The sequence below is a fragment of the Carassius carassius genome, chromosome 13 (genome assembly GCF_963082965.1).
Source record: "Carassius carassius chromosome 13, fCarCar2.1, whole genome shotgun sequence".
In the NCBI taxonomy this organism is placed as follows: domain Eukaryota; kingdom Metazoa; phylum Chordata; class Actinopteri; order Cypriniformes; family Cyprinidae; genus Carassius; species Carassius carassius.
Genome location: NC_081767.1, coordinates 32496316 through 32523158, shown reverse-complemented (window position 1 = coordinate 32523158; position 26843 = coordinate 32496316). Strand labels below are relative to the sequence as shown.

Genomic DNA, 26843 nt, shown 5'->3' with positions numbered 1-26843 from the left:
TAAAGGTCTTTCGACTCGCTTTACCTGCTTTTGTCAAACAAATCTGCTCTTACTAAAGGAAAATGATTATACTGCAATGAAGTTACAGTCATTTTCAGATGAAACCTGTCAAGAACATGTCAAGCTATTTCACCCTAAAAAGAATACATATATATTTTGCATAAAGAAAATGAAGCCTATTTTAGATTTTGTTTTCTATTATTATTTTCATGACAATTTCCTTTAGAAATGTAGATATATTATCCACGAATCATGGTGATATTTGTTTTAAAGTAAAAGAAAAATAATGTAAAAAAACAAACAAAAAACAATTACAATATTGCAGAAATTCTATTTAGAATAATAAACAATAATAAATTAAAAACTACAGGAAGTATTACATGAATTACAATATGTGGTGAAATTAATTATTCTGAAAATAAAAGGAAAAAAAATAAGAAAGCAAAAAAAAGGCTTCACTTAATTTATGCAATTATATATATATATATATTCCCAATGAGATTCAGTCACTTTGCGCCCTCACTCTCTCCATTTACTTCAACGAAAACTACCAAAGGGTATGTGCTGTAATGTTAATGTATTATTAAAAGCAATAGATGAGCTGCAATTCAACATGATGCAACCATGCTTTGCGAGGGCATAGTTTCCATCTGATTACACTATACTGCATTCACCCGCATGACATGCATTACTAGACGTTATGACTTTCACATAAGATCAGACAAATCGCTTCTTCCCACTTTTGAGTGTACTATATATCGAAATAGTGGTTGCTTAGCCAACAAAACAACGAAAAGAGTGATACTGTTCTGTACTGACAATAATATTACTTCCAGAGACATTACCAAGACTAATGGTTTGCAGAGTAAATGCTTGATTTTCTTAATTACATCATTAAATATGAGAGTGTACCGTATAATTGGTTATTACGTTATGTCTATTTGTCAATGTGCAATGCTTCGGTATGATAACATTTCATAGAATACTTCGATACGTCACTTCTGAGTACACTATTCATGGATACAGGCGAGGCCTCGGGATAGGAAATCAAAATTCTCTCTTTATCTCTCTAAAAATGCGGTAAATTACAATTACGGGCCATTCTAGCAGGCCCTTCGTATTATTGCATTGAACAACTCCGTTTCTACGCCTAAAATCTGTGCAACTACAGGCCTAAAGGCCCAAGGATTCACAGAGGACCAGGGATTAGACCCACTCTCGAGCCGGAGCTGATTGGAAATGAATGCTGGAACGCCATCCCTCATTTTCAGCGTCCGTCCTGTCTGGCCTCAAAGTTGGCACACGTTTCGATCGGGTTCGATATCAGCGGGATCGACATGGCATCCCAGAGGCTCCAGCTAAGTGCCACTGATAGATCTTTTTCCTTAATATTCACTGTGAGCGCATGCGCGCACACTTATATAATCGAATATACAAGTTATAGTTTGGAAGCTTACGCTATCCTGACACATAAGCTAATAAAGTAACCAGCTCACGCAAACGTTCTCTATTTAGTGAATAACTAAGATTACTGAATGTACTCGATATCCTAATGAAGGTTAAAGCACGTTTGCACTGCCCTACTAATGATATATTCCTTACAAATCTACATGAACAGCTACAAGCTGGAAGACACCCTTGTTATCGATGACAGAACGAAATGAGGGAGAATTGAGTTTAAAATGAAATCAAATGATTCCCAAGCGCTTTGGGAAGGCTGAAATGAAACGCCGCTGTATATAAATAAAATGAAATAAAAAACGAACCCTGTGCTTATATCTAAAGGTTATCAAATTTGGCAGCATAAGTGGATGATTATGATCTGAGTGGTGCTGATATTGCGTCGGTACATTACTGCACGCACATCAGCGTTTATACTGAACACAAAGACAGATCGTGATTGGTCGAAATCATTCTGGAGTTCTTATAGAAGTAACTATGGAACAATGAAGAATTACAATAACCTAATGCAAGAACATCATCCCAAAAAAATGAGAAGAAGAAAAATATTAAAACAATTAAAAATTAAATAAAAGCATAAAAAAGCAGCTTTAACCAAAACACGTGACCCTTGCACTTTTTTTCCCTTTTGTTCTTGCAAACAGACGTGGCGCCTCACTGTTGAGCACAGAGCGCCGATGTAAGACTTGAGTAGTTGCATACAATGTTTGACTCCAGATCTGTCAGTGAGAGAGAGAGAGAGAGAGAGAAAACGAGAAGAAGTCGGCGATTGCTCCTGCACTGGGTGGGTGGAGCAAAGATGAATGAGTCATGTGGGCGGGGTCTCACATGATTGGCAGGTGGGCTCTACCAGTGAGGTGGAACGTAGCTGTATCCAGGTGTTCCTTGTGGTCGGTACGTTGGCACGGTGACGGGGTGTGCTCCGATCTGAGTGTGCTGAGGGGTGGTCAGCAGTGTTCCTTTTGGGAGGGATTGAAAGGTCTTTTTTTTTTAATCAAAATGATGTAATTACACAATTACACAAAACATATTAAGTCCTGTAACCAATAAGAACAATAGTGTGCTGCCTTGCTGCTGAACTAAGAGAGCCTATAGTATGTATGTAATATAGCCTATAGTAATAATATGTAATTTTATATAAATCTAATTAATAAATAAAAAAATGATGTTAATATATTTTTCAAAAATATATTTTAAAAATATCTTTTATAAATGATACAATTAGTATTTTTAATAAAATATTAATTTAATTAAAAATAAAATGTGTATTAACTTCTAATATATATATACACACACACACACAAAATTATAAATAGTGTTTTATTGTAATTTAATACTTGTGATAAATCTAATTAATAAATTAAAAACATTTATTATATAAATGGTGCATTAATTTAATATTTTTTCATTATAAAATTCCCCAAAAATATTAAGAGATATATAATGGAAATAATATATATTTAAACATAGACATATATGTTGCTTAATAAAAAATACACCTTAATGCTGAACTAAAAAAGAAAGTTTTAAAAGAGATATTGCAGTAGTTGAAATAGCATTTAAATAAATCAGTTAATAAACTAAAAATGTATTAAAAACATTGATTATATAAATTGTGAAACCTAATATGTTTTTTTAAAAAACTTTTTTTTATTTTAAAATGTATACATACCTAATATACCTATTGATGAAGTAGGAGAGTATTAGATGTATTTTTAATACACATTCAAGTACATATTAATTACATTTTTTTAAATAAAATTTTTTTAGCTTCAATAATATTCTAATTTTTGAGCATCTCACCAGCAGACATGGCCATCGTTGTCCCGGCCACCATGCCCATGGCCATCCCGTTGGAGCGGGGTGCGTGTACAGGAGCGGGGTAGATGGCGGAGGGGATGCTGTTGGGCTGGACCACGGTGGTGTGGTGGATGACATGAGGCTGGGCGGCGTACACAGGCTGCGTGTAATAAGCACCCTGAGGACGAGATCAACTCAAATTACAAAAGACCGGTGACGGGAGCTGAAAGGCTCAACGTTCAAAACCTGTGAGGGATGATTCACTGGATTGGGATGGTGGGTGTTATGGGAACAAATCCCAAAAGGCCTGGATGTGTGGCAAATAAAGGGTATAAGCAGGCTACAAAACATCAACCATATTGGATGTTTATTGCACTCAAAAATATTTCAAATAACAATATGGTACTTTTTGGTACTCAAACAGCATTTGCATTCCATTTTACTTTGTGATGTGAATTATTTGGGTGAAACAATATTCTATGAGGAAAAATAAACTTATTTTATTAACTAGGATTTAATTTCACATTAGCCGCTATTATAGCTATGGTTTGACCTCGATGACGTGAGCTGAAAATCAGTGTCATTTCAGGTCAGGCTAATTAATATCTTCTGAAATAAATTGACAAAAAATATATATATGTTTTTCCTGATGCAGAATAAGTCAAGTTGGATTTCTTTCTTAGTCAAAACATAAAGCGTTTTGCTAATCATGGATTGTGGAGTAATTCCAGCTGGTTCCAGGTTAGAATTGGGTCTTACCTGAGCATAGAGGTTCTGCTGGGGATAGGCACTTCTAATGGGGTACATGGCCGTCTGGTAGGGGTTGGGAGACGGGGAATAGGGTGGAGGAGCTCCATTGGTCTGAGTAGGGGGCACTTTATAAGGTGTTCCTGCAGTATATCCTAAAACAGAGAACGAGACAGAAAAAGAAAGCATTGGGTCAAGCAGGCATCTGCCACAAAACAATCGAATAAACACTATTTATGTCTAAAAAAATATTCCTCTCCATGTCTCTGGTTGCATTTCCAAAACCTCCATATCGCCACCTTCTGGTGAGCAACAGTAAAGCACACTAGAGCTGTAAGGATGGAGTGCACTGTAATTCTACAAAAGTGTGCCAAACTAAACTAAAGCACATATGAAGTGCACACATACACACACACACTTTCCCTTTTTCTACACACACTGTCTGTTAGGCTTTAATTTGAAAAATGTTGACATCAATGTAGAAAAAGTGCACAAGAATGTGACTTCAGCTGCACATATGGGAAGAGTAGATGGCTTGAGGCGTTATTAGTTACACAACACACCAACAGATTCCCTTCATACCAAAGACACACTGTCAGACATTACTACACGTTTGACCAACCATTGATGCAACACACCGGATTCAGCTCTCTTTAGTCTAGCTCAGCCTTTCAATCTGTCTAATTCAGTCCCACAACACTCATTAACATTGCAGTCTCAACTCTAAAAGCCCTGCTGACTGTCTGTGGAAAGAATGAAACCTTAAGAGCTCAGACAGTATGATACTACCTGTCACAAACTCTAGTGAGCTGCCTACCTAGACAGTATTTTAAGACATCACAAAAGAAACACTAAAGAAAATCTGTTGCATTACAAAATGAATTAAATCCATAAAAACCATTTTTTTGTACTATACTTCAACTTATTTCATATCAGCTAGTTCATGTTCATTTAGTTGATGTATTACAATTACTAAAACTGAAATCAAAACTAATAAATATGACAAAACCACACAACAAAATTACTTAAAATGAAAATAGAAAATTATTCATAAAAACTGTAACGGTATTTCAATGATTTGCACTTTCGGCCAAATTAGTATAGTATTTATATTTTGCAGTAAGTATGCAATGTGAAAAAATCATCCATTATAATAATAAATCTAAATAAATATAAAATAGGCTTGTCAATTAATAGGCATAATTTATAATTTATTTTATTATTTTTAAATTATAAATACTAAACAAATCAATATAAAAATATATTCAATATATATACAATAATTCTATTGAACTATAAAACAAAATTAGTATTCAAATTATCAGTACTATTATTATTATTCAAAATGATAATACACACGGTAATGTTTTTCCCCTAGCATTTACCAAGTCATAATTCAGGTCTTAAAATATGGAAATCTATATGAATACCGAAAATTGTATCCCTGATTAATATATATATAAATAATATAAATAATATATATATATATATATATATATATATATATATATATATATATATATATATATATATATATATATAAAAAGCTTGTATTTGACTTAGGATGCTCCCTTAGAAATCAGTTGCCTATGTAGCAGCAGAGCAGCTCACTGGGTTTGGAACAGAACTTGTTGTAAAGTGTTTACACAGCATGCGTAAAAGTCTTTATGTGATCAAATCCTGCAGGGCCAAAAGTGTGTGTGTGCGCTCATTCAGGGGAAACAGAATAATAAGGGCAAGTGTTCTTTCTGTGCCGTGTGGGGAAAGGGTGTGTGTTTGTGTGTTATAGAGTCACAGGGAACACACAGCAGTTACAGTATAGTATAGTAATGATATTTACTGAATGCTGTAGATGAGGCCTGGTACTGCCTGCTCTCGGAGCCAGCGTCCATAGCCAGGTCATAGGAGCCTTCTGCGGGCCCCGGAGCAGATGCCGTCTGGGGCCAGGCCTGCTTCACCAGCAGCACTGTCCCAAACAAACACAACAACACAAGAAGAGTTACACACATGCGTCACTATTGTGTGGCCAAATCTTATTCTCCAAAATCTGCCTGACTGCCTGTCCTCCACTCAGTCCATCAGTAAACCTGCATTAACAGAAACCCCAAAAGTAGGGTTCCAGAAGTAGAAATACCATTCAATTAAAAGACAGATCTACCATAGCAACCAACACTACTACCCACAATCCTGAAGCAAGCAATTGCTGAATTAAGCATGGAGAGTTTTGCAGGGCAGGTAAGTGAAACTAAATCTACTAACCCGGTCAACTAGTTACCTAATATGGGACGTGGCATTGTGTAAAAGACGATAATAAACTACATGCGCTTTCTTCTACATTTATATTCTTCTCTAATGGCAATAAATAAGACAGTAGTTAAAGCAGTAACGCACATTCAAATCTTCAAAAACAAAGAATTTTCCATTCCAAAAAATAAAATAAAAAAATAAATAAAAAAATGACAACATTCACAAAGATTTTTCTCTTAAAAAAGAAATTACAAAAATTAAAATATTAAAAAAATTCTGCTCAAAAAAAGATGGCTCAATTCCTAACAAAAACTGAACATCACTGAATATCAATAAATCACACTATTGTTCAGAATCAAAACACTATCATACTGCTTACTGAATGCTATGGAATATTGCACTGTACACAGTCCAAAATAATGAGATCCCTCAAAGGGAGGTCATGAACTATTGGCCATTAGATAGTCACACACCGGGTTACTCCAGGAGGACTGTCTGTCATAAGATTGCTGGAATGTACATCAGATAAACGCATCAGCAAACTGATTAAAAGGTATTTATTTGTAAGCCTTCCTTCCAAATGCAGCAATCCTGCCAAAGCCGCGAGGGGGCGATTGTGTGAACTCAAGAGAGAGAGAGAGAGAGAGAGAGAGAGAGAGAGAGAGGGAGAGAGAGAGATAGAAAGAGGGGGAGAGGGAGAGAGAGTGAGGGAGAGAGAGAGATAGAAAGAGGGGGAGAGGGAGAGGGAGAGAGAGTGAGGGAGAGAGAGAGATAGAAAGAGGGGGAGAGGGAGAGAGAGTGAGGGAGAGAGGGAGAGAGGGAGTGAGTGAGAGAGAGAGACGGAGGGAGAGAGAGAGAGAGAGAGAGAGAGAGAGAGGGAGTGAGGGAGAGAGAGAGAGACGTTTTGAATCTATTTATTTGTACAAAAAAAGAAATTTTTTTTTTTTCCATTTTTTTCACAATTGAATAAACACGTCACAAAATCACAACATATATCATAAAACTCCAAAAGTAAATAAAAATACAAGAAAATATTGCTACAGAACATATCTAAAAAAATTGCCTACCAACATAATTAAAAATTTAGAATTAGGTCTTCCTCATTATCTATAGAACACAAGACTTCACTTAAACCCCATGTTTCCATAAAAACAACCAGATTTTTAGTCAATTTAAAAAAAACGAATTCCGCTCTGATCCTTGAAGTCACAAACCCTCTTAACATTCTCTCTGGGTCAACTAAAGCATCTTCTTTTATCATTCTTTTCCTTGTTAAACATATTGCCATTTTAGTCTCCGCTATTAAAAAAATTATTATGCCTATTCTGCTCTTTTCAGAAACCTTATACTTCAGTCCATAAATGAAAACAGTGTCATTAAACTCTTCGCCTAATTCTTCAATCCAGGTTTTTAATTTCTGAAAAACCCCTCTCAGTCTAGAACAATATAAAAACAGATGATCAGTTGATTCTTCTAAATCACAGAAAAGACATTTCTTTTCTACAGTGGGATCAATATGCGCCACGTGTCTGTTTGTAGTTACTGCCCAATGTATTATTCTCCATTGTAGGTCTGCAGTTCGTTTTTCAATGGGAGATTTATACAATGACCTCCAGCATCTTCTAGGAGAAGAGTTTGGCCCTAGCACTTCTGTCCACTTTGTTTCTCTACAGTTCTTCAGAACTGACTGATGAGCGACTTTAATGCAATTCAGATACAAACCTTTCTTTGAAGCCTCTTTAAAACCATGTATCTGTGGTCTTAAAAGTAAGGATTGATTCCTCTTGTGGTTCTTCTTTCACATGAGCTGAAACAGGAAGATCAGGAAAATTCTCCTCTTCATTCAAAATCCCTTCTCCTGGGTTCCGATGATAGGCATAAGGAAGATATGAAAAAATCGCATCCATTACATGTTTCATAAATCTGACGGACTTGATTCCTGTCAGATCACTCATTTCCTCTGCACTTTTCCACCCGTCATGATGCTTTAAATCCTTTATCCTAGTGCATCCAGCTCTTGCCATTGTTTTCTGAAGACTTTTTGAATTAAGCACTCTTGCCTGAAGTAAGGGATTATGAAAAAGAGGTTCTTCTTTTATCCAGAATTCAGAGTCGGACCAGTTCCTTTCCACTTGAAAATTTGATGTCCATGTTTTCAGCATCGTTTTATAAATAGCAGAAGTGTCTTTTAAGTCCACTACTGTCAGATTCATTAAAAACAACTGTAGATCATATTTAAAAACACCAACTTTGTGCAACAGGGCTTTAGCAGTATCAGTCCAGCACCTCTTTGAATACAGCAACTTCTGTGCCGCTTGCAGCCTGAAGGTTTTGATTCTGCTTTTAATGTCTGTTAACCCTTGTCCACCTTCATTCACTGGCAGGAAAAGTACGGCAGCTTTAGTCCAATGTTGTCCAGCCCAGAAAAAGATCCATCAATCTTTTCTGCAATTCCTGAATGATGTCATCTGGCGGATCCAAGACGTTCATTTTGTGCCACAGTGCCGAAGCTGCTAGATTGTTGGTCACCAAAACTCTTTCCCTATAGGACAGCTGTGGTAGCTACCACGACCACTTAGACAACCGGCTACACATCTTCGCCACCATTCCTTCCCAATTTTTTGTCTTAAATGTTTCCGTCCCTAAATAAACCCCTAACCATTTAAAACCATCTTTACCTCATTTAACACCACCTGGGAGCACTGGTGGATTTTTACTTTGTCCACAAAAGAAACCTTCACACTTTTCCCAGTTCACTCTGGCTATTGACGCATTTTCATAAATTTTCAGTGTTTCCATTAAACCAGACACATCTCGTCCATTCTTAATAAAAATTGTAACATCGTCAGCATATGCAACAAGCTTAATAGGCATCTCAACTGTAATCTCTTGGAGTGTCTTCCTTAACTTGCAAAGAAGGGGTTCAATGGCCAATGAATACAACATCCCTGATAGCGGGCATCCTTGTCTGATTCCTCTCAGCACTGCAACAGGCCGACTGAACCCACCACCCACTTTCAACATAACAGAAGCATCCTTATACAGCATTTGAATCCATGAAATTAAACTCTGACCAACACCAAAAGCTTCAAGCGTTTTAAACAAAGTAAAAATGGCTAACTCTGTCAAACGCTTTCACCTGGTCAATTGCGAGAATGCCAACATTTTCACTGTTCAAATTTGTAATGTCTATTATGTCTCTTACAAGAAACGGATTGTCCATTATTGTTCGATTAGGAATACAATATGTTTGATATTCATTGACCATATATTCTAAAAAAGGTTTCAATCTATTAGCAAGACACTTTGCCAAAATTTTGTAATCTGTACATAACACAGCCACAGGTCTCCAATTTTTTAACATACCAAGATCACCTTTTTTGGGTAATAGAGATAGAACTGCTCGTTTACAACTAGTACGCAATTCATGTTTTTGATAACAATAATTAAACACTTCATAAAAATCGTCTTTCAGTTGGTTCCAGAAATGTTTATAGAGCTCAGACGGCAGTCCATCGATACCAGGTGTTTTTCCAGTTGAGTTTCTGAACAGCTTCAGACAGTTCTTTTACCTGAAGGCCAGAGTCAAGCTGTTTACTCTGTTCATCGGAAAGAGTCAATAAGTCTTTATGTAGTTCCTCAATGCATCCCTTACCACATTGTCCTTCTGCAAATAAGTCTTTGTAAAAATCCAAAGCAATTTTTCTCATTTTATCTGGATCTGAAATCACATTCCCATTTAAATCTTTCAAATGCAACATCATTTTTTTTCTCTTTCTTTCTTCTCAAGATTAAAAAAAGGAACTAGGTGCATCCATTTCTCTCACAAATGCAAAGCGAGCTCTAATTAAAGCCCCCTTTGCTTTCTCGTGAAATAAAGAAGCTAAAACTCCTTTCTTTTCTTCCAGCTTTCCAACATCACCAACAATTAATTCACTTTCAATCTGTTTGATCTCTTTTTCTAATTCAGAAACAGTTTTTTTTTATCCTACCATTTGTGCTATATATATAATTTTGACAAAAAATTTTTTCCTATATCCCACCACTGAACAATATCCTCATAATTACTTTTCTGTTTTTTCCACTCTATCCAAAACACATTAAACTTCTCACAAAAAAAGCACATCTTGTAGCAATTTCACATTAAAATGCCAGTAATAGCTATGACTTTGTGACTTTCTTACATTTATATCAATTATACATAAATGGTGATCAGAAAACCCATTTGGACAAATTGTAGATTTTAAAATTTAAAATTACTTTTACTTGTATTAACATAGAATCGGTCTAATCTGGCAGTCCTAATATGATCATGAGAAACCTTTACCCATGTATACTGTTTAACTGTAGGGTGTTGCTGTCTCCATACATCAACTAAATTAGAATTACTAATAACATCCTGTAAACATTTGGCAGAAGAGGGGTGAGGTTCTTCCCCATTTCTGTCTAAAGTAAAGTTTTCTGTACAGTTCCAATCACCCCCTAAGATCAACCATGCATTTTCATCACAACTTTGTTTTAAAAACATTAATTTTTTAAAACCGTGTATCCTCTCCGCTCCATTTTTTGATGCATAAATGTTAATAAAAACCAACCCATTTATACTTGCTTGAACAGCCAAAATTCTTCCTCTTTCTATTTCATTAACAGACACATTAGTTATATCAATCGTCTTTGAAAATAGAATAGCAACTCCTCCACTAACATTTGTACCATGACTCATATATAAATCGCTTCTCCACCCCATTTTCTAATCCACTTCAATTTTCACATCACTATGCGTCTCCTATCAATATTTTTATTTTGTATATATTCATTTAAACATGCTCTTTTCCTACAATCTCTTCCCCCATTGATATTAATAGATCCTATTCTAATGCTCTCCATGAAAAAAGAGGTAAGAAAAAGGGAAGAAAGCGAAAACAAGACAAAAAGGGATAGATAGTTCACCAATTGTGCTTCCTTCATAACTCAACTATAAAGAAATTAAAAGAACTTTTATCACATCAGGAAAAAAAATCTTTTGCTTCTACTTTTCTTCCAAATGTTTCATCAAGGAAATCATTTATCTCTTTTACAGTATACAACTCATTCTCGTCATAATTGGAGGGAATACCTGACATTTCAGAAATACGATCATCTTCAGCCATCTCTTCATTCACATCAGTGCTTTCAGAGAGCTGAGACAAGGGTATATCGAGTCAAGTCTCAACAGTGTCGAATTCAACCAAACTTTCAAGAAGAGATTTTTTTGCGTCACTAGTCCCTGCCTCTTCACACCTACTCTTCTTATTTTCTCCCCCACAATTATTTTTTTCCCTTTTCTCTTCCCTGATTCCTTTTTAGCTGATTCCTTTTGGCCTCTGTTTTCAGTAACGCTACGTTCGTTTTGTTCATGAGTGTTCAATTCACTTTGTTCTTTATCGGTTTCATTTGTCTTAGTTTCTTTACTTTTATCCGCATTCTCTGCTTCACCCTCTACCGCCTGTTCACTTTCATTTGTTTTATTAGTATTGTCCTCGGCTTGTGTTTTTTGCGGGCAATCCATTTTTTTATGCCAGACAAAACCGCACTTGAAACATTTCAAATGATTGGTATTCGCATAGATCATATACGATTTGTCTTCATGTTTAACCCGAAACGAGATGTCTAACGTCGGCGATCCTAAAACCATAAAACACTGCCGCCTAAAAGACAGCACATGTTTAAAAGTTTCCATTTTACACCCGAGTGGAATTAAAGTCATTCCACTCACTATTTTCCCGAACCTCTGCAGTTCATTTTCAATGCATGTATTGGGTATATATGGTGGACAATTGGAAACGTTCACTCTTGACGACTGCGACACCAAAGGTGAAACAATACGGCCTTGTTCATCCTAGAAGCGGATACAATATTTTCGAATCCAATTTGTTCTCCGATAGCGACTAGCACGTCCTCGACTATCACACTATCATCAGGCACACACACCTGACTCCATGGCGGAGCGAACCAGATGGAACTTCCATCTCTGCCCTCCGCCCGACACGAGAAAAACTTTTACCTGGCGATTATTTTTCCTCAAAACACAAAACAACAACAACAACAAAAAAAGAAAAGAAAAAAGAAACGAGAATAGTAAAGGAAAACTACCCCCAGAACGCTCCTCTCACCCGTGAGACGCTCACATTCCCCCCAAAACCCCCAGCATGCACCAAGAGAGAGAGACAGAGAGAGAGAGAGAGAGAGGGAGTGAGGGAGAGACAGAGAGAGGGAGAGGGAGAGAGAGAGAGAGAGAGAGAGAGAGAGAGACAGAGAGAGGGAGAGAGAGAGAGAGAGAGAGAGAGAGAGAGAGAGAGAGAGGGAGTGAGAGACAGAGAGAGAGAGAGAGAGAGAGAGAGAGAGACAGAGAGAGAGAGAGAGAGAGAGAGAGAGGGAGTGAGGGAGAGACAGAGAGAGACAGAGAGAGAGAGAGAGAGAGAGAGAGAGAGAGAGAGAAAGAGAGGGAGTGAGGGAGAGACAGAGAGAGGGAGAGAGAGAGAGAGAGAGAGGGAGTGAGTGAGGGAGAGACAGAGAGAGAGAGAGAGAGAGAGAGAGAGAGAGGGAGAGACAGAGAGAGACAGAGAGAGAGAGAGAGAGAGAGAGAGAGAGAGAGAGAGAGAGAGAGAGAGACGAATTGACGATTCAATAGATCAAAACACTTTCTGGAACCTATATAAAAAACTCCAAAAACCCAAATTAGAGATATCACTCCAGAATGGCACAATTTGGAAATCTTACTTTGAAAATCTGTATCAAAAAATTGAACCGACCTTCCTCAACCAACCTCAGAGTAAAATAAAGAAAACACTAGAAGACATGGAAAAAACTATTAAGAATTATCAAAATCCATTAGATAAATCAATAACAATATCTGAAATATTAGAACATATTAAAAATCTTAAATTAAAGAAAGCATGTGGACAAGATCACATTAATAATGAAATGCTTAAACTCAGCAGTCCCAGCATGATTCAAACAATAGGCAAATTATTTAATCTGGTGTTCTGGTCCAGACACTTCCCTGAGATCTGGTCTGAGGGACTCATCACCCCCATATTTAAGAGCGGCGATCGATTCGACCCCAATAACTACCGCGGGATAAGTGTGGGCAGTGTGTTGGGAAAACTGTTCTGCAGTATCATACGCACACGCATCGTCTCACACATCTCAGCACACAACATCTTAAATAAAGCACAGATTGGCTTTTTACCAAAACATCGCACATCCGACCACATCTACTCTCTCCACACTCTAATCAACAAGAACATCAACCACAAACAAAGGAAAATATTTGCATGTTTTGTAGACTTTAAAAAAGCATTTGATTCAATTTGGCATGATGGTCTACTGTACAAAATCCTACAAATTGGCATTGGCGGAAAAACATTTGACATTATTAAATCTCTGTACACCAACAGCAAAAGTGCGGTGAAGATCGGTAATCGCAGAACCGCGTTCTTCCAGCAGGGCCGTGGAGTGAGGCAGGGCTGCAGTCTGAGCCCAACTTTATTCAACATCTACATCAATGACCTGGCGTCAGCGCTGGAGAGCTCTACTGCGCCCGGCCTCACTCTACAGGGGTCAGAGGTCAGATGTCTGCTGTATGCGGATGACCTGGTCCTGCTGTCCCGCACACCTGAGGGCCTTCAGCAGAGCCTGTCCCTGCTGGAACAATACTGTCACGACTGGGCCCTGACCGTCAATCTGGACAAAACCAGAGTCATGGTGTTCCAGAAGAAAGCCAGATCTCAGGGACACAAACAGCAGTTCCTGTATAAAGGCCAGGTCCTGCAGCACAGCTCTAGCTACAGCTATCTGGGCATCACCATCAGCGCTTCGGGACGCTTCGGTCTGGCTGTGAAAACACTCGCTGAAAAGGCTCGGAGGGCTTTCTATGCTATAAAGTCACGATGTGGACACTTAAAATTACCCATTAAAACCTGGATAAAATTATATAATTCAATAATAAAACCAATTCTTTTATATGGATGTGAAATTTGGGGACCAGTACTAAATTTAAAAAATTGGGATAAAACATCAGTAGAAAAATTACAATTGGAAATTGGCAAAAATATTCTGGGGGTTGACAGAAACACGTCCACTGCGGCCTGCAGGGCTGAGCTGGGCCTGTACCCGCTGAACATGGAGATCCAGAAGAGATGTGTTCAGTTCTGGCATCACCTCCATCAGTCTGACCCAGAGTCAGTGCAATATAAAGCCCTCCTCGCCAATGAAAGCTCAGCAGAACCTCATCCTCTGAACTCACTCGCTCTTCAACTCGTCCAGCAGAATATACTCCCCATCAACCCCAAACCTTTTATCAATGATATCCACAAACATCTAAAAGTCACTCATGATCAAGCACTAAAAGCACATTTTGCCCTCCAGAATAAACTGCAATGTTACTCGGCCCTCAATAGAACCACTAAATTGGCCAGTTATCTATTTATTAAACATTTTAAAGAAAGACAAATCCTCTCCAAATACAGATTAAGTGACCATGATCTAGAGATAGAGAGAGGAAGACATAGACAAACATGGACAGAGAGAGAGCAGAGGATCTGTAGACACTGTGACCTACAGCACATCGAGGATGAGGAACACTTTCTGCTCTTCTGCTCTAAATACACCAGTATAAGAGAAACCTTTCTGCCCAGGTTTGAAATCTTAATTCCATCATTCTCTGAACTGAGCGACACTGACAAAATGTTCTTCTTACTGGGAGAAGATGATAGTACAGCTGCACTAGCGGCTAAATATGTGTTAGCTATTCACAACGCCAGAGTCAGCTAATTCTCTAGAGAGACCGACTGGATTTATCTATGTATTTATATTTACTATGCTACATATGACATGATCTGTACATATATGTTTTGTTTGTTTGTTTTATTACTTATATATAATATGTTGATGCTTTAGCAACATTGTGTTTCACAGTCATGCTAATAAAGCTCATTTGAATTTGAGAGGGAGTGAGGGAGAGGGAGAGACAGAGAGAGAGAGAGAGAGAGAGAGAGAGAGAGAGAGAATGGCATGGGACTCTGCCGCATAGACGCTGCGCACATGATTTTACCGCAGCATAACAGCTCTGCGCTTATGCATGCATCAGGGCTTTAGATCTGATTCAGATATCTATTATGATATCCATGATACTAATAATGATTAATTATTATACGGTACTGTAAACATGGTCTAAAAGATCCATACATTTAATAGATAATAGAGTAGATCACTAGCAGATTTTGCCCATACTGATAACTAAAATTGCAAAATATTGCTGATAACCCATTATAGTTAGGACAATAACGTGTGAAAACCTTTCACTTAATGTATAGCTGGCACTGAACATTATTAGAAAATTGACAATGACATAATTATGAGAATATTTTGTAATTATTAAAAGAAAACAAAATACATACACATAGCTAAGCTTCATCACCACTGATGTTTTTACTATTCTTTATTATATGGTCATGTGAAATATAGAAATAATGTTCTATTAGTGGAGAGAGAAAATAACAAATAAAAATCAATAATAAAAATAATGGATTTTGTCGATAGGATAACTAAAATGAGGCAGATTAATTGCTAAAAGTTTTTAAAATCAATAATATGAATGAAAACGCTCCAGCTTGTAAAAATGTGCAAACATAATGACTAAACCATTAGCATATTTAGTAATATGCATTAGCATATTAGCATATATATATATATATATATATATATATATATATATATATATATATATATATATAGCATTTAATAATCACTAGCCTTATCACACAGACTATTTTCTTTTTTTGTAACATGTATTTTAATGGTATGTAATGGAGATACTGGGTGGAAACCAAAAAAACTTGTTGAAAAAGTGTATCAGATTGTGTAAATAAAGTATCGATCAACCAAATCACATTCAAACAATCCAGAAACTACACCAAACATAAAAAATCAGAATAGAAATATATACACAGACACACACACCTGTTTCTATCAGCAAAATGTCAACTTGATCTCTGATCTAAGACAGACTGTACAAGCATCTGAAAATGGCAGGTGGCATGTCATAACATTTCAGACAGAAATGATACAAGCATCTGTTCAGTGTGGCTCTAATCACACCACAGACCTCACAAACCAATCCACTAGTGCACCATTTACATCCTGATCCAAAAATGTCTGCTAACAGCACAAATCTGCTTGAAATTTTTTACAAAACAATGTTAACTGCCATGCTAAAAGTTGAGTCACCGCTGGCTCAAACAAGTCTGTTAACACAATACTAATGGGAAACGATCTGCATTAAAGTCAACCTTCTTCACATGACTCATCCTCACTGTGTCTGGTTTGTCTCGAGACTGAGTTTCACACTCAAATGAAGCAGATCTACACCTGAAAAACTTTGAAATGTAATTTGCATACATCACTCTAGATCAAAACACAAAGAGATTTATAGACTAAAATCATTTCAGGAAGCAGCTCATAAAGAAACAAAGCAGTGGCTTCATGAGCACACTGTTAAACGAATACAAATGAAGCCATTTTTCGAACCCTTATGAAGATGTTGTATGTACGTCACAAGCTGGAAGCAGCACTACAGTACAGAACACTGTTGAACTCTTCCAGCATTAACAAAACGAGGCTATAGACAGTGTAACGCGTTTGTGAATGCTGCGTGTGTTTCATTGGTGTTAATGGATAACTAAAATGTTCGGTATCATGTGTTTTTTGCTAATGTAAGTGTGTAATACTCCATGTACACTGGCCAGCGTTGAGAAAGCATGTGTGTACACACCTGGTGGGTATCCCGGGCTACCTGTCTGATAAAGGTTGGCTGTGTAGGTCGGGGCAGTCGTAGGGTAACCTCCTGGATAACCTGTACACGGGCAAAGAGACAGCAGTTGAGAAATGACACTAAAATTTCTTGAAAAACAACATGAAATCAAAACGAGCTATTTTGGGGATTACACAGTGGCCATTTTTAACGACTGAATGGTACTTGCTAATAAAGTAATGTTTATGCAAGATATACAATTTTCCTAAATAAATCGAGTAAACACTGTGGATATATGTCATTTTTACTGATATTAAATTATGTATACCATTGTTCAAAAGTTTGCACGATTTTCTCTTATGCTCATCAAGGCTGCATATATATGATTAAAAATGCAGTAAAAACAAATGGTAAAATATCATTACAATTTACTCATTTTTCTATTTGAAATGTGTATCTTACTCTGAATTTTCAGCATCATTACTACTCATTACTCTTCAATATGCTGATTTGCTGCTCGAGAAACATTTCTGATTATCATGTTGACAACAGAAAACATTCTTCTGAAGAATAGAAAGTAGAACAGCATTTATTTGAAATAGAAATCTTTTGTAACATTATAAATGTCTTTACTGCCACTTTGGATCAATCTAATACATCCTTGATCAATAAAAGCATTCATAAATATATATATATATATATATATATATATATATATATATATATATATATAGGACATCAGCCACCCTGCTCACTAGATCTCATCATATTGATGATTTAAAGAGATGTATTGGTTGAGCACTAATCAAAACCGACTCTACCTTCTTTAATACAAAACATCTGGAGATTTGATCAAGTACATGCATTCGCTGGAAATCAAACCCATGATCTCGGCACAGCTGATGTTTTTGAGCATAAACCAAATTAGACAAATGTTTCAGTCATCAGAATATAAATTCATGCCAGCAAATGCAGAATCATTTCTGTAAATGAAGAGGCTGCTCAGTTTTCCAGACATACTGATGCAAGGCACTCTCTGGAACCTGTGCCATCATAAGAAAAGGACAGAGCGAGTCGGGGAGAGTGAGGCGAGCTCTTGATTGGACAGGATGGGCACAGATGGTCTCCATTATGACTCAGTCAGACACAGTCAGATGAGTGTGAAAACCAGCGCATCGCTCTCATACAGAACAGCATGAGCTATCAGACGTACAGGGCATCATGGGAAAGAGCATTCAGGTCTGAACAGCTCGCAGCCAGGGATGCATTTGATCAACACTGAAGGATGCAGGTTCAGCTCGTCAAACGCGAGTCTGTGAGATCACGTGCTTCTTATGACTTTTGCAACACTGACATATTATTAAACTGAACTGAATCATCAACACTGAACTAAATTAAGATGAATAATACTAACTGTAGAAATGTGTAACAGTTGAAACAGATTCATAATAGTTTCATAATTTATGATTTGAAACAACCTGTAATGCATATGTACATTTATATTAATAAATGTGACCTGACTATAAGCTTTTTAGAACATTTTAGAAATGAAGCAACCTAATTAATGACTGAAATAGCTATTGAAACGGATTAAATTATGATGAAAGATTACAAAGACCAATATTTATTTTCTTTGTAATAACATGCACTGATGAATCATTAGCAACAAGAGCAGAAACGTGTGCTAAGAAAGTAAATATGCTGAAATATTAGTTCTGTCTTTAAAGCTGAAATTTGCCATTTTTGACAAATGAATTCAATTAATAAATTCAAGACTACGCTAACTAACTAATGTCCAGCTCCCCTCTGATTGCATGTGCGGAGCTTTGTAGAGTTTTAGAAGAGATCTCAATAATTGTGCATCAATAAGTCGTTTCATTTCCCATCAAATTACGTTGTGCAATAATCTACATTCATTATATCAGCTTCACTAATAAGATACTTTCACTGTACAACAACTGTCACATCTGTCTCTATTCTTATTTTTCCTAAAGTATTTTCTAAAATAAAACTGATACTTGAATCATAAGGGAGAAAACCTCTAATTAATAACATTTTCCTCTCGGTAACGGCAGAAAGGCATTATGAAAAGACTGAAAGCTAGGGAGAGAGAGAGAGAGAGAGAGAGAGAGGTTGGCATGTAAACAGTCTCTATTGACCCAGAGAATCCCTTCAATAAGAGGACATCAAATATGAGCCACTGTTGCCATAGCAGCAGACAAACACCTGCCACGAGTGACAGAGATGCACACGGCTCTCACACGGCTCTACATGCATGAACACGAACACAAACACACACACACACACACACACACAGAACAGAGGTGAGAGTAATTCACACACTGCAGCATTCCTGCTCATCAGACAAACCCTGCCGTCAGTGGTGATAAAAACTGCATTTATTGCAGAAATGTCCTCTTATTGCTGAATCATTACATTATAATGAGGAATCATGAAAACAGACCTCTTTTTTTTTGCATGCACTGTTGAATTGTGTAGAGTAAGACATGAATTAATAAAGCACGGTGTTGTGCTGTCTTCAAATACACGTGTGTGTCTCTCATCACATACCTGCGTATGCCATATTCTTGGGGTTTCCGTATGGGGTTCCCGGCTGCACTGGACTGTACACCGGGTTCATGGTGGAAGACAGCCTGTTCTTACTGAGAGAGAACGAGACATAGAGAGAGAGCAAATGAGTTAGAGCAGTGTTGATTTAACAGACATGAACTGCTGCAACACAATCATCTGCCTAAGCAAACCAAAATTATGAAAATACACACGCACTCATACACACGACTCAATTTGTAGCCCGTACATATTCGTACAAAATGCATCATATTTCCTGTATAAAACACGAAAAACCCATCACAGACCATTTTTACCTGGTTTTGAAGAATTATGTCAAGCCTGGTTTAACCTCATATATGTTTGACTGCAGCTTTTCACATGATTGGGTTGTATTTGGATGATAAAACCTTGGGTTTCAAATTAAGTATTAGATTACCATTAATGTCCATTTACTTGTCTAAGGTAGTTTAAAATGTTACTTTGGGATCAGTAAGATTTTTTTGAAAGAAGTCTCTTCTGCACATCATGGCTGCATTTGTTTGATCAAAAATGTAAGAAAATCTGTAATATTATTACAATTTAAAATAACTTTTTCTGTTTTCTATTTTAATATATTTTAAAATGTAATATATTCCTGTGATGTCCAGCATCATTCCTCCAGTCTTCAGTGTCACATGATCTTCAGAAATCATTCAGATTTACTGCTCAAGAAACATTTCTGATTATTATCAATGTTGAAAACATTTCTTCAGGATTCTTTGATTCGTCTTTGAAGGAACAACATTATAAATTGTCATTTTTTAAATATCAATATAATGCATCTTTGCTGAATAGTATTCATTCCTTTCAAAAAAAAAAGTGCAGACTACAAACGAATGAGCAGTGTTTAATCAGTAACTACATCGGATCATTTTACTTCTATACTCTACATACCATCTGAAAACATGCAAATATAAAGTGGTGGCCACTCTACACTTTTACTTCTCATATGCATACAAAGACAGGAGACTGAGTACACAAGTATATGCAAAAAACCCTTTATCTTTCATTGTGCACTAAAGTTTATCTTTGGTCAATCCATTAGCGAATTAGCAAAGCCACATAGCCATGAATTAATTTTTCCATCAAAATAAGCAATTTCAAAACTGTTATCATTTATTATTTACTATGCAATGTACTGTATTAATTATTGAAAACACAAGTCCTGGAGTGTAACATCACATCTGGTAGCTAATAATCCCTGCAGGGTCTGGAAAAATCTTGCATGTGATGGATGTTTACCAAGACGTCTGAAATTATGTAACTTAAAAAAAAAACAGTGCTGAACATGGAAACAGCATATTTCCATATTTCTAGAGTGATATTTCCATCGTGAGACTTAATTTGTAATCAGATGCTTATGGCAAACAGTGTGTGTGTGTGTGTGTGTTATCCTCTCTCATTGTCTGATCTCCACTGACCACTCTGATGGATTCATCAAGCCAGTCAACCAGGGGAACGACAGAAATAGAGGAAGAAAAGTGCTCAAATAGGGGAGGATCATGCGTCAGATCCCTCTCCTCGCACCTCGGCCACACATGACAGAAACAGGAGAAGGCCGCGGGCACAGAGCTGTTAGCATGTGTTCAGATGTGCCATGAGTGTGTCACGAGCTCGTGTATGGGAGAGGTGATATGTCAGAGGGGAATGTGGCATCAAAGCGAGCGGATTTATGATCTATGATCACACACACTCACAAACACCATCATGAAAGTTCACGACATCCAACTACTCAAAGGGGCTTGATGCTGCATGAAACATATCAAAGATTCAAAAAGAATATAGCTTTCCATTCCCCTAAACATTTTATAAGCATGTAAAAAGCACTAGAGAAGTATATTATAATATTGGAGAAAACAGCATTAAATCATGAGAGCCCATGAGTTACAGTGGTTTTTACTATGTTTAAGGGGGATCAGTTGCTTACAAAATCCAGTTAGCATCGAATAATCATTGTAACACATGGCCTCTCATGGCTTACTGCTTTAATAAACAAGTATACACTTAATTAGAGATTGAAAAAATGACATTATAATAAAATGGATGAGCCCTGTTTGAAAAGGCACTGTAAAAGTCAACACACACACACTTGAATTCTATCGACAGCCATAACCATGTTTATTGTGATTATTCAGCAAAGATACATTAAATTGACTAAACTTGACAGAAAATTATTTTTGTTCTTGAAATGTTTCTTGAGCAGTAAATCAGCATATTAGAAAGATTTTTGAAGAATTTCGTGACACTGAAGACTGGAGGAATGCTGAAAATTCAGGAATAAATGACAGTTTACAACATATTACAATAAAGAACAAATTACTGTATTTTTCATCAAATAAATGCAGCCTCTGTGACCATCAAAATCTTACTGACTCAACTTTTCAACGTTAGTGTATATTTAATAAATTATATATTTAATTGAATACGTATTATAATATCACTTTTTAATTTGTGGTAAATTAGGATAAAACTACCCTTTATTGCTTACAGTCAACATGATATCAGAGTATATTTACTTTTTTTTTTAAAAAACACATTATTCCAGTGACATCACTGAGACCCTCTTGTTTTTGGCCACACAGCGGGAATGACCTGATTCTATAATGGACATTTTCCTTTCGGATGTGATCTGGAAATCTATGACATCATCATTATGAAAGCAAAATGGGTTATGAATGACATTTCACGGTGACTTTAATAAGCTTGATCAGAGGTACAGAACCAGCTACGAGCAGGTGAAACCCGTGTGCTGCTCTGACACAAAACACATCAAGGACATACAAACTCAGAATCCTGACATACAGCTGGAATCAGAGTGAACACAACATCACTAACGTAACACAACACAAACACATACACACGAGCACTAAGACTGACCTCTTCACGTTCTGACTGGTGTCTGTTGGGTACAGAAAACTGAATTTGTCAGTGGAATGCCCGCTTGCCATTCTCAGTGAAGGAAAGGCAAATGAAGGAGGTAGGAAGAATGGATATGCAAATCTGGAAATGACAAAAAAGAAGGAAACAAACAAAAACGAGAGCAGGTCGTGAATAAAAGGCAAACCATCAAGCACAAGCACAGCAGAGCAAAGCAAAACACAGCAAAGCAACATAAAGCAAGCAAAGCAGTGGCCTGAGCGAGCGAGCGAGAGAGAGAGAGACATAAAGTGACAAGCAGCAGAAATCAAAGCTCACACACCTTCACACACTGATGGACAGATCAGTATGGGGTGAATGATGACAAGCAGTGCTGGATTTAAACAGCGTTCTGGGAATGTTCTTGCATACATGTAGATTTGATTCAAACTGCAGTCAAATCCACTTAATATTCCTTCCCTTTATAAGCCTCAAACAGCTGATTTTAACATCACAATAATCCTGTGAAGCCAAAATCCACAAAATTAACTGCTGGACTGGAGTGGTGTGGATTACTTGTGGATTATTATGATGTTCTCATTCTGACGGCACCCATTCACTGCAGAGCATCCATTGATGAGGAAGTGATGCAATGCTACATTTCTTCAAACCTGAGGAACAAACAAACTCATCAATATATTGGATGGCCTGAGGGGAGTAGGTCTTCAGCAAATTAATATTTTTTTAGGTGAACTATGCCTTTAAGTAGGAACGTTTGCTTTGCATAAATGTGCTTAAAGGGACAGTCCATTAAAAAAAAGATCTGTCAATTCACTCACCATGTCATTCCAAACCTATTTTTAAGTTATTCTTTTGGGGAAAATAAAAGACGATATTTTAAAGAACATTGGGAATGGGAACCAAACAAAATAGAAGTCTATTGGCTTTTTATGGACAAACTATCTTCATTTATGTTCCACATTTTTAATTTGGGTGAACTATCCCTTTAAATGTAATAACCAATGGTAAGCAGTTAAGAATGAAACATCTTCCTAATAATGTAAAATTAAAGACTAGACAATATGTTACCCATGATTCATGCTCAACAGAGGCCAGATTTTTCTAAGATTTTTCACCAATGCATTTGCATGATTTTTTTTTCATGAGATTACTACAAATCACTTTACAAGTACTCCAACATGAACCACCCCCCCCCACCCAAAAAAAAAAAAAATCAGAATGAGATTAGTCAAAAACATTAAAAAAAATATGCAAACATGTTTTTTAATGTTACATGACAAATCACTATTTTAATGTAGAGATTTTGTTGGGAAAATCTTTATAAATATGCATATATGCATATGCATATAAACATTGTTTACACACAAACTGAACAGCTGCCATTACATTTTCTTACCTAAATAAAAGTATATGCATTGGGTTGCATGACTAAAAATCACCAAATACAACAAGAAGAATCTAAATATTTCTGCACATGTCTAGGGTGCATCTGAAAGCACAGGGTATCACCTCTCAACACATCAATGTCATATGCATATTAAATGTATAGTTAGCTTCCCAATTAACTGCTAGCTTTCCATGTTTATTGTATGAACTCTTCATCCTACTAAGCAAACCTGTATATTATTATAAATTCTGTTTTTAAAGCACTACAAAAATCCAACTAAAGTGGGATTCTTTTGGAGCATTTGACATACATTCACAAATGCTGGATTGTAGACTCCTGTAATGTCTTTATTTATCTTTTATTTTTTTATGTAAAGTAGTGCAACCAGGTAACAATAATGCATGCAACAACAGCATGCAAGCAAACCAACAGCGCTCTCTAGTGAAGGTACTGTACACCTGCGCTTGCCATCATCAGGTTATCATCACTTCTGTTTAATGGACAATTTAAAGTGACATAAAGCAGGTTTGACTGCACTTTGTGCATGTGCATGTTGTGTTTTATGTGCATGGGTGGCTCTGAGGTGCTGGTGTTCTGCAGACCACGAGTCATTAATCAGACCTTGACAGATCACTTTGAGCTGCTGGAGGATGAAGGTGCCCCTCGCAGCAGCACACAGTCACCTCTCCTCTCTGTACTAACGTCTTCCTCAGAAGGCCAGAATGATTGATAGCATGGTGAAGGAATCCAACAGGGAAATCTACTGAAACTGCAGGTGTATGTATTCAGATCACGTTCAGACGTGATGTAATCGACTGCCTCGAGATTCAACGATTCTTATTCTTATCAAATATACGGATGGAAAATGAAAGACCAGATAACATGATTCTTGAGCAATAGAGACAAGATGCAGGGATGCTATTCTTTTTCACCAATAAAACTGCATCTCATTGTCATCAAGCTGGCAAATTTTCCATTCATAAAAATATTATTTAGTAAATTAAATATGTTACAGCAGATCATAAATAAGAAATTGCATAATCAATACAGTCATCTATTAAAAACCATTTATGTTAATTGGAAAAAATAAACATGAACGGAAATGTACATTTATTTAGCAGATGCACTTATGCAAAGCAACTTACAAATACACACACAAACATATATACATATACATATATACATACATGTAGCAGTCAGTTGCCAAGGCAACATTTCTAATTAATGCCATCTTCACGTATCATACTTAAACAAAACACAACCCTAAATGTCAAACACACACACACACACACACACACACACACACACACACACACACACACACACAGACATGAAGGAACCTTCTTATGGCTCGATGACCGAAATGCAGCACAAATCTGGAGGCAGAACACATTGAAGTTCACTCATTATTACGAGCAGGTATCATTCACTGCTCTCTGTGCTCTTCTACAAGCCAAACACACACAGTGGCTCATGACGGGTGGAGAATGGGGTTGTGAAGAGCACACTCGGGTAACTAACCAGCATTAAACGGCACCAGACTGCTCTTCCTCCGTCCCCGTAGAGTCGTTCATGGGAGAAAAGATGTGCAGGAAAATGGCTGACTGCTAATATACGGCTGGTTTAATGCATAGCAGAGCTCAGAGATGGCAATAAAAACATGGCATTAACTGATATTAATGTATGCAGATGAGAGAGAGAGAGAGAGAGAATATTACAGAGACACTGGTGCTCAAGACTTCCTTCTTGTCTTCATTAAGGGTTTCCTTTATGGTCCTAGCTTAATTCTAGGCTTGGAAATCGAGAAATGGTTCTGAATATTTACAAAGATTCAAAAATTAAATTAAATGATTTATTATGTTCGTTTACGTTTACAGTTCTGGAATGTCTGCTTTCTTTTATTCATGCAAATGGAACAAAATATGCATTTACAAACATACTTCCTCAAAATAACTAATATATATATATACATATTATGCACAATTGAGCTTTCTCTTTTGTAATTTTTTTCTTTTCATCTTGACAGAAATGGACTACGAAACTGGAACTGTCAAAGAAAAAAGCATGCTGGATTGTACAAACTATTATTTTTTCAATATAAATTAGTTATATAATTATGCTTATTTATATTAATGTTAATTTCTTAATTGCAACTGTTACGATAAAATCTGTAATTATGCACAAACATACTACCTCAAAATTATACATACATATATATATATAAAATTTGTTTTATATAAATAAATAAATAAATAATATATATATATATATATTCATTTTACATGAAATGTTCCTTTAAGAAAGCGTAATCACTATAATCTAAATCAGAATCCTTCTGTCATCTCTCCTCCATTTGACTGACTTTCACCATCTTTCCTGTCCTCCTCTAAGCAAATCAATACCTCCTCCATTCCAGCATCTTTTCTCCTCCTTTCCGTCCCTCCCCCCTTTCCTCAATCTCTATGAAAAACTCTTTTTTTTTTTTTAATCAGGGTGAATCTGAACACACTGCAGTGCCCTTGAGCTCTCACCTCCTCTCCTCTCTTCTCCTTCTCTCTCAGGCTGAACACCGTTATGTAACACGCTGCTCTTTATAACACATTGTTGAAAGGTGCATTGCTTACTGCTCATTATATCTGCCCTGCAGCATCAGGAGACGAGAAACCGGATGAGGGGAAATCCAGATGCTAATTCTGCCTATTGATACAATATTCAAGATGATAAGGAGCTGGATTTGATTTTATGATTCAGCATGAACAAACCATGTGAGCACAGCTTACTCAAAGCCATTAGATCTACAGAAAGAAAATCATACATTTAAAATGCATTCTACCTCTAGATATAGGTATATTGCAGGATACAAAAAAAGCAACAAAAAAAAAGTAATCGGGACCAAAATATTATATTACCAAAATATATAAT

General features: G+C 36.6%; 1 protein-coding gene across 3 annotated transcripts in view; it reads right to left on the bottom strand.

Moving 5' to 3' along the window:
* Nucleotides 1–1770: 1770 nt before the first annotated feature.
* Nucleotides 1771–26843, bottom strand: part of LOC132156370 (protein FAM168A-like) — a 35808-nt gene continuing 10735 nt past the window's right edge. Inside the window, exons 2-9 of one of the 3 annotated variants that reach the window (XM_059565347.1) lie at nucleotides 22535–22657; nucleotides 19619–19710; nucleotides 17069–17149; nucleotides 5849–5974; nucleotides 4021–4163; nucleotides 3265–3439; nucleotides 2290–2420; nucleotides 1771–2180 (exon numbers count right to left, since the gene is read on the bottom strand). In XM_059565347.1, coding sequence (XP_059421330.1) covers nucleotides 2308–2420; nucleotides 3265–3439; nucleotides 4021–4163; nucleotides 5849–5974; nucleotides 17069–17149; nucleotides 19619–19710; nucleotides 22535–22605 — 801 coding nt within the window. In that variant the 5' untranslated portion in view covers nucleotides 22606–22657 and the 3' untranslated portion in view covers nucleotides 1771–2180; nucleotides 2290–2307. The remainder of the gene's footprint in view (nucleotides 2181–2289; nucleotides 2421–3264; nucleotides 3440–4020; nucleotides 4164–5848; nucleotides 5975–17068; nucleotides 17150–19618; nucleotides 19711–22534; nucleotides 22658–26843) is intronic. The other 2 variants (XM_059565349.1, XM_059565348.1) reach the window with 2 other exon arrangements.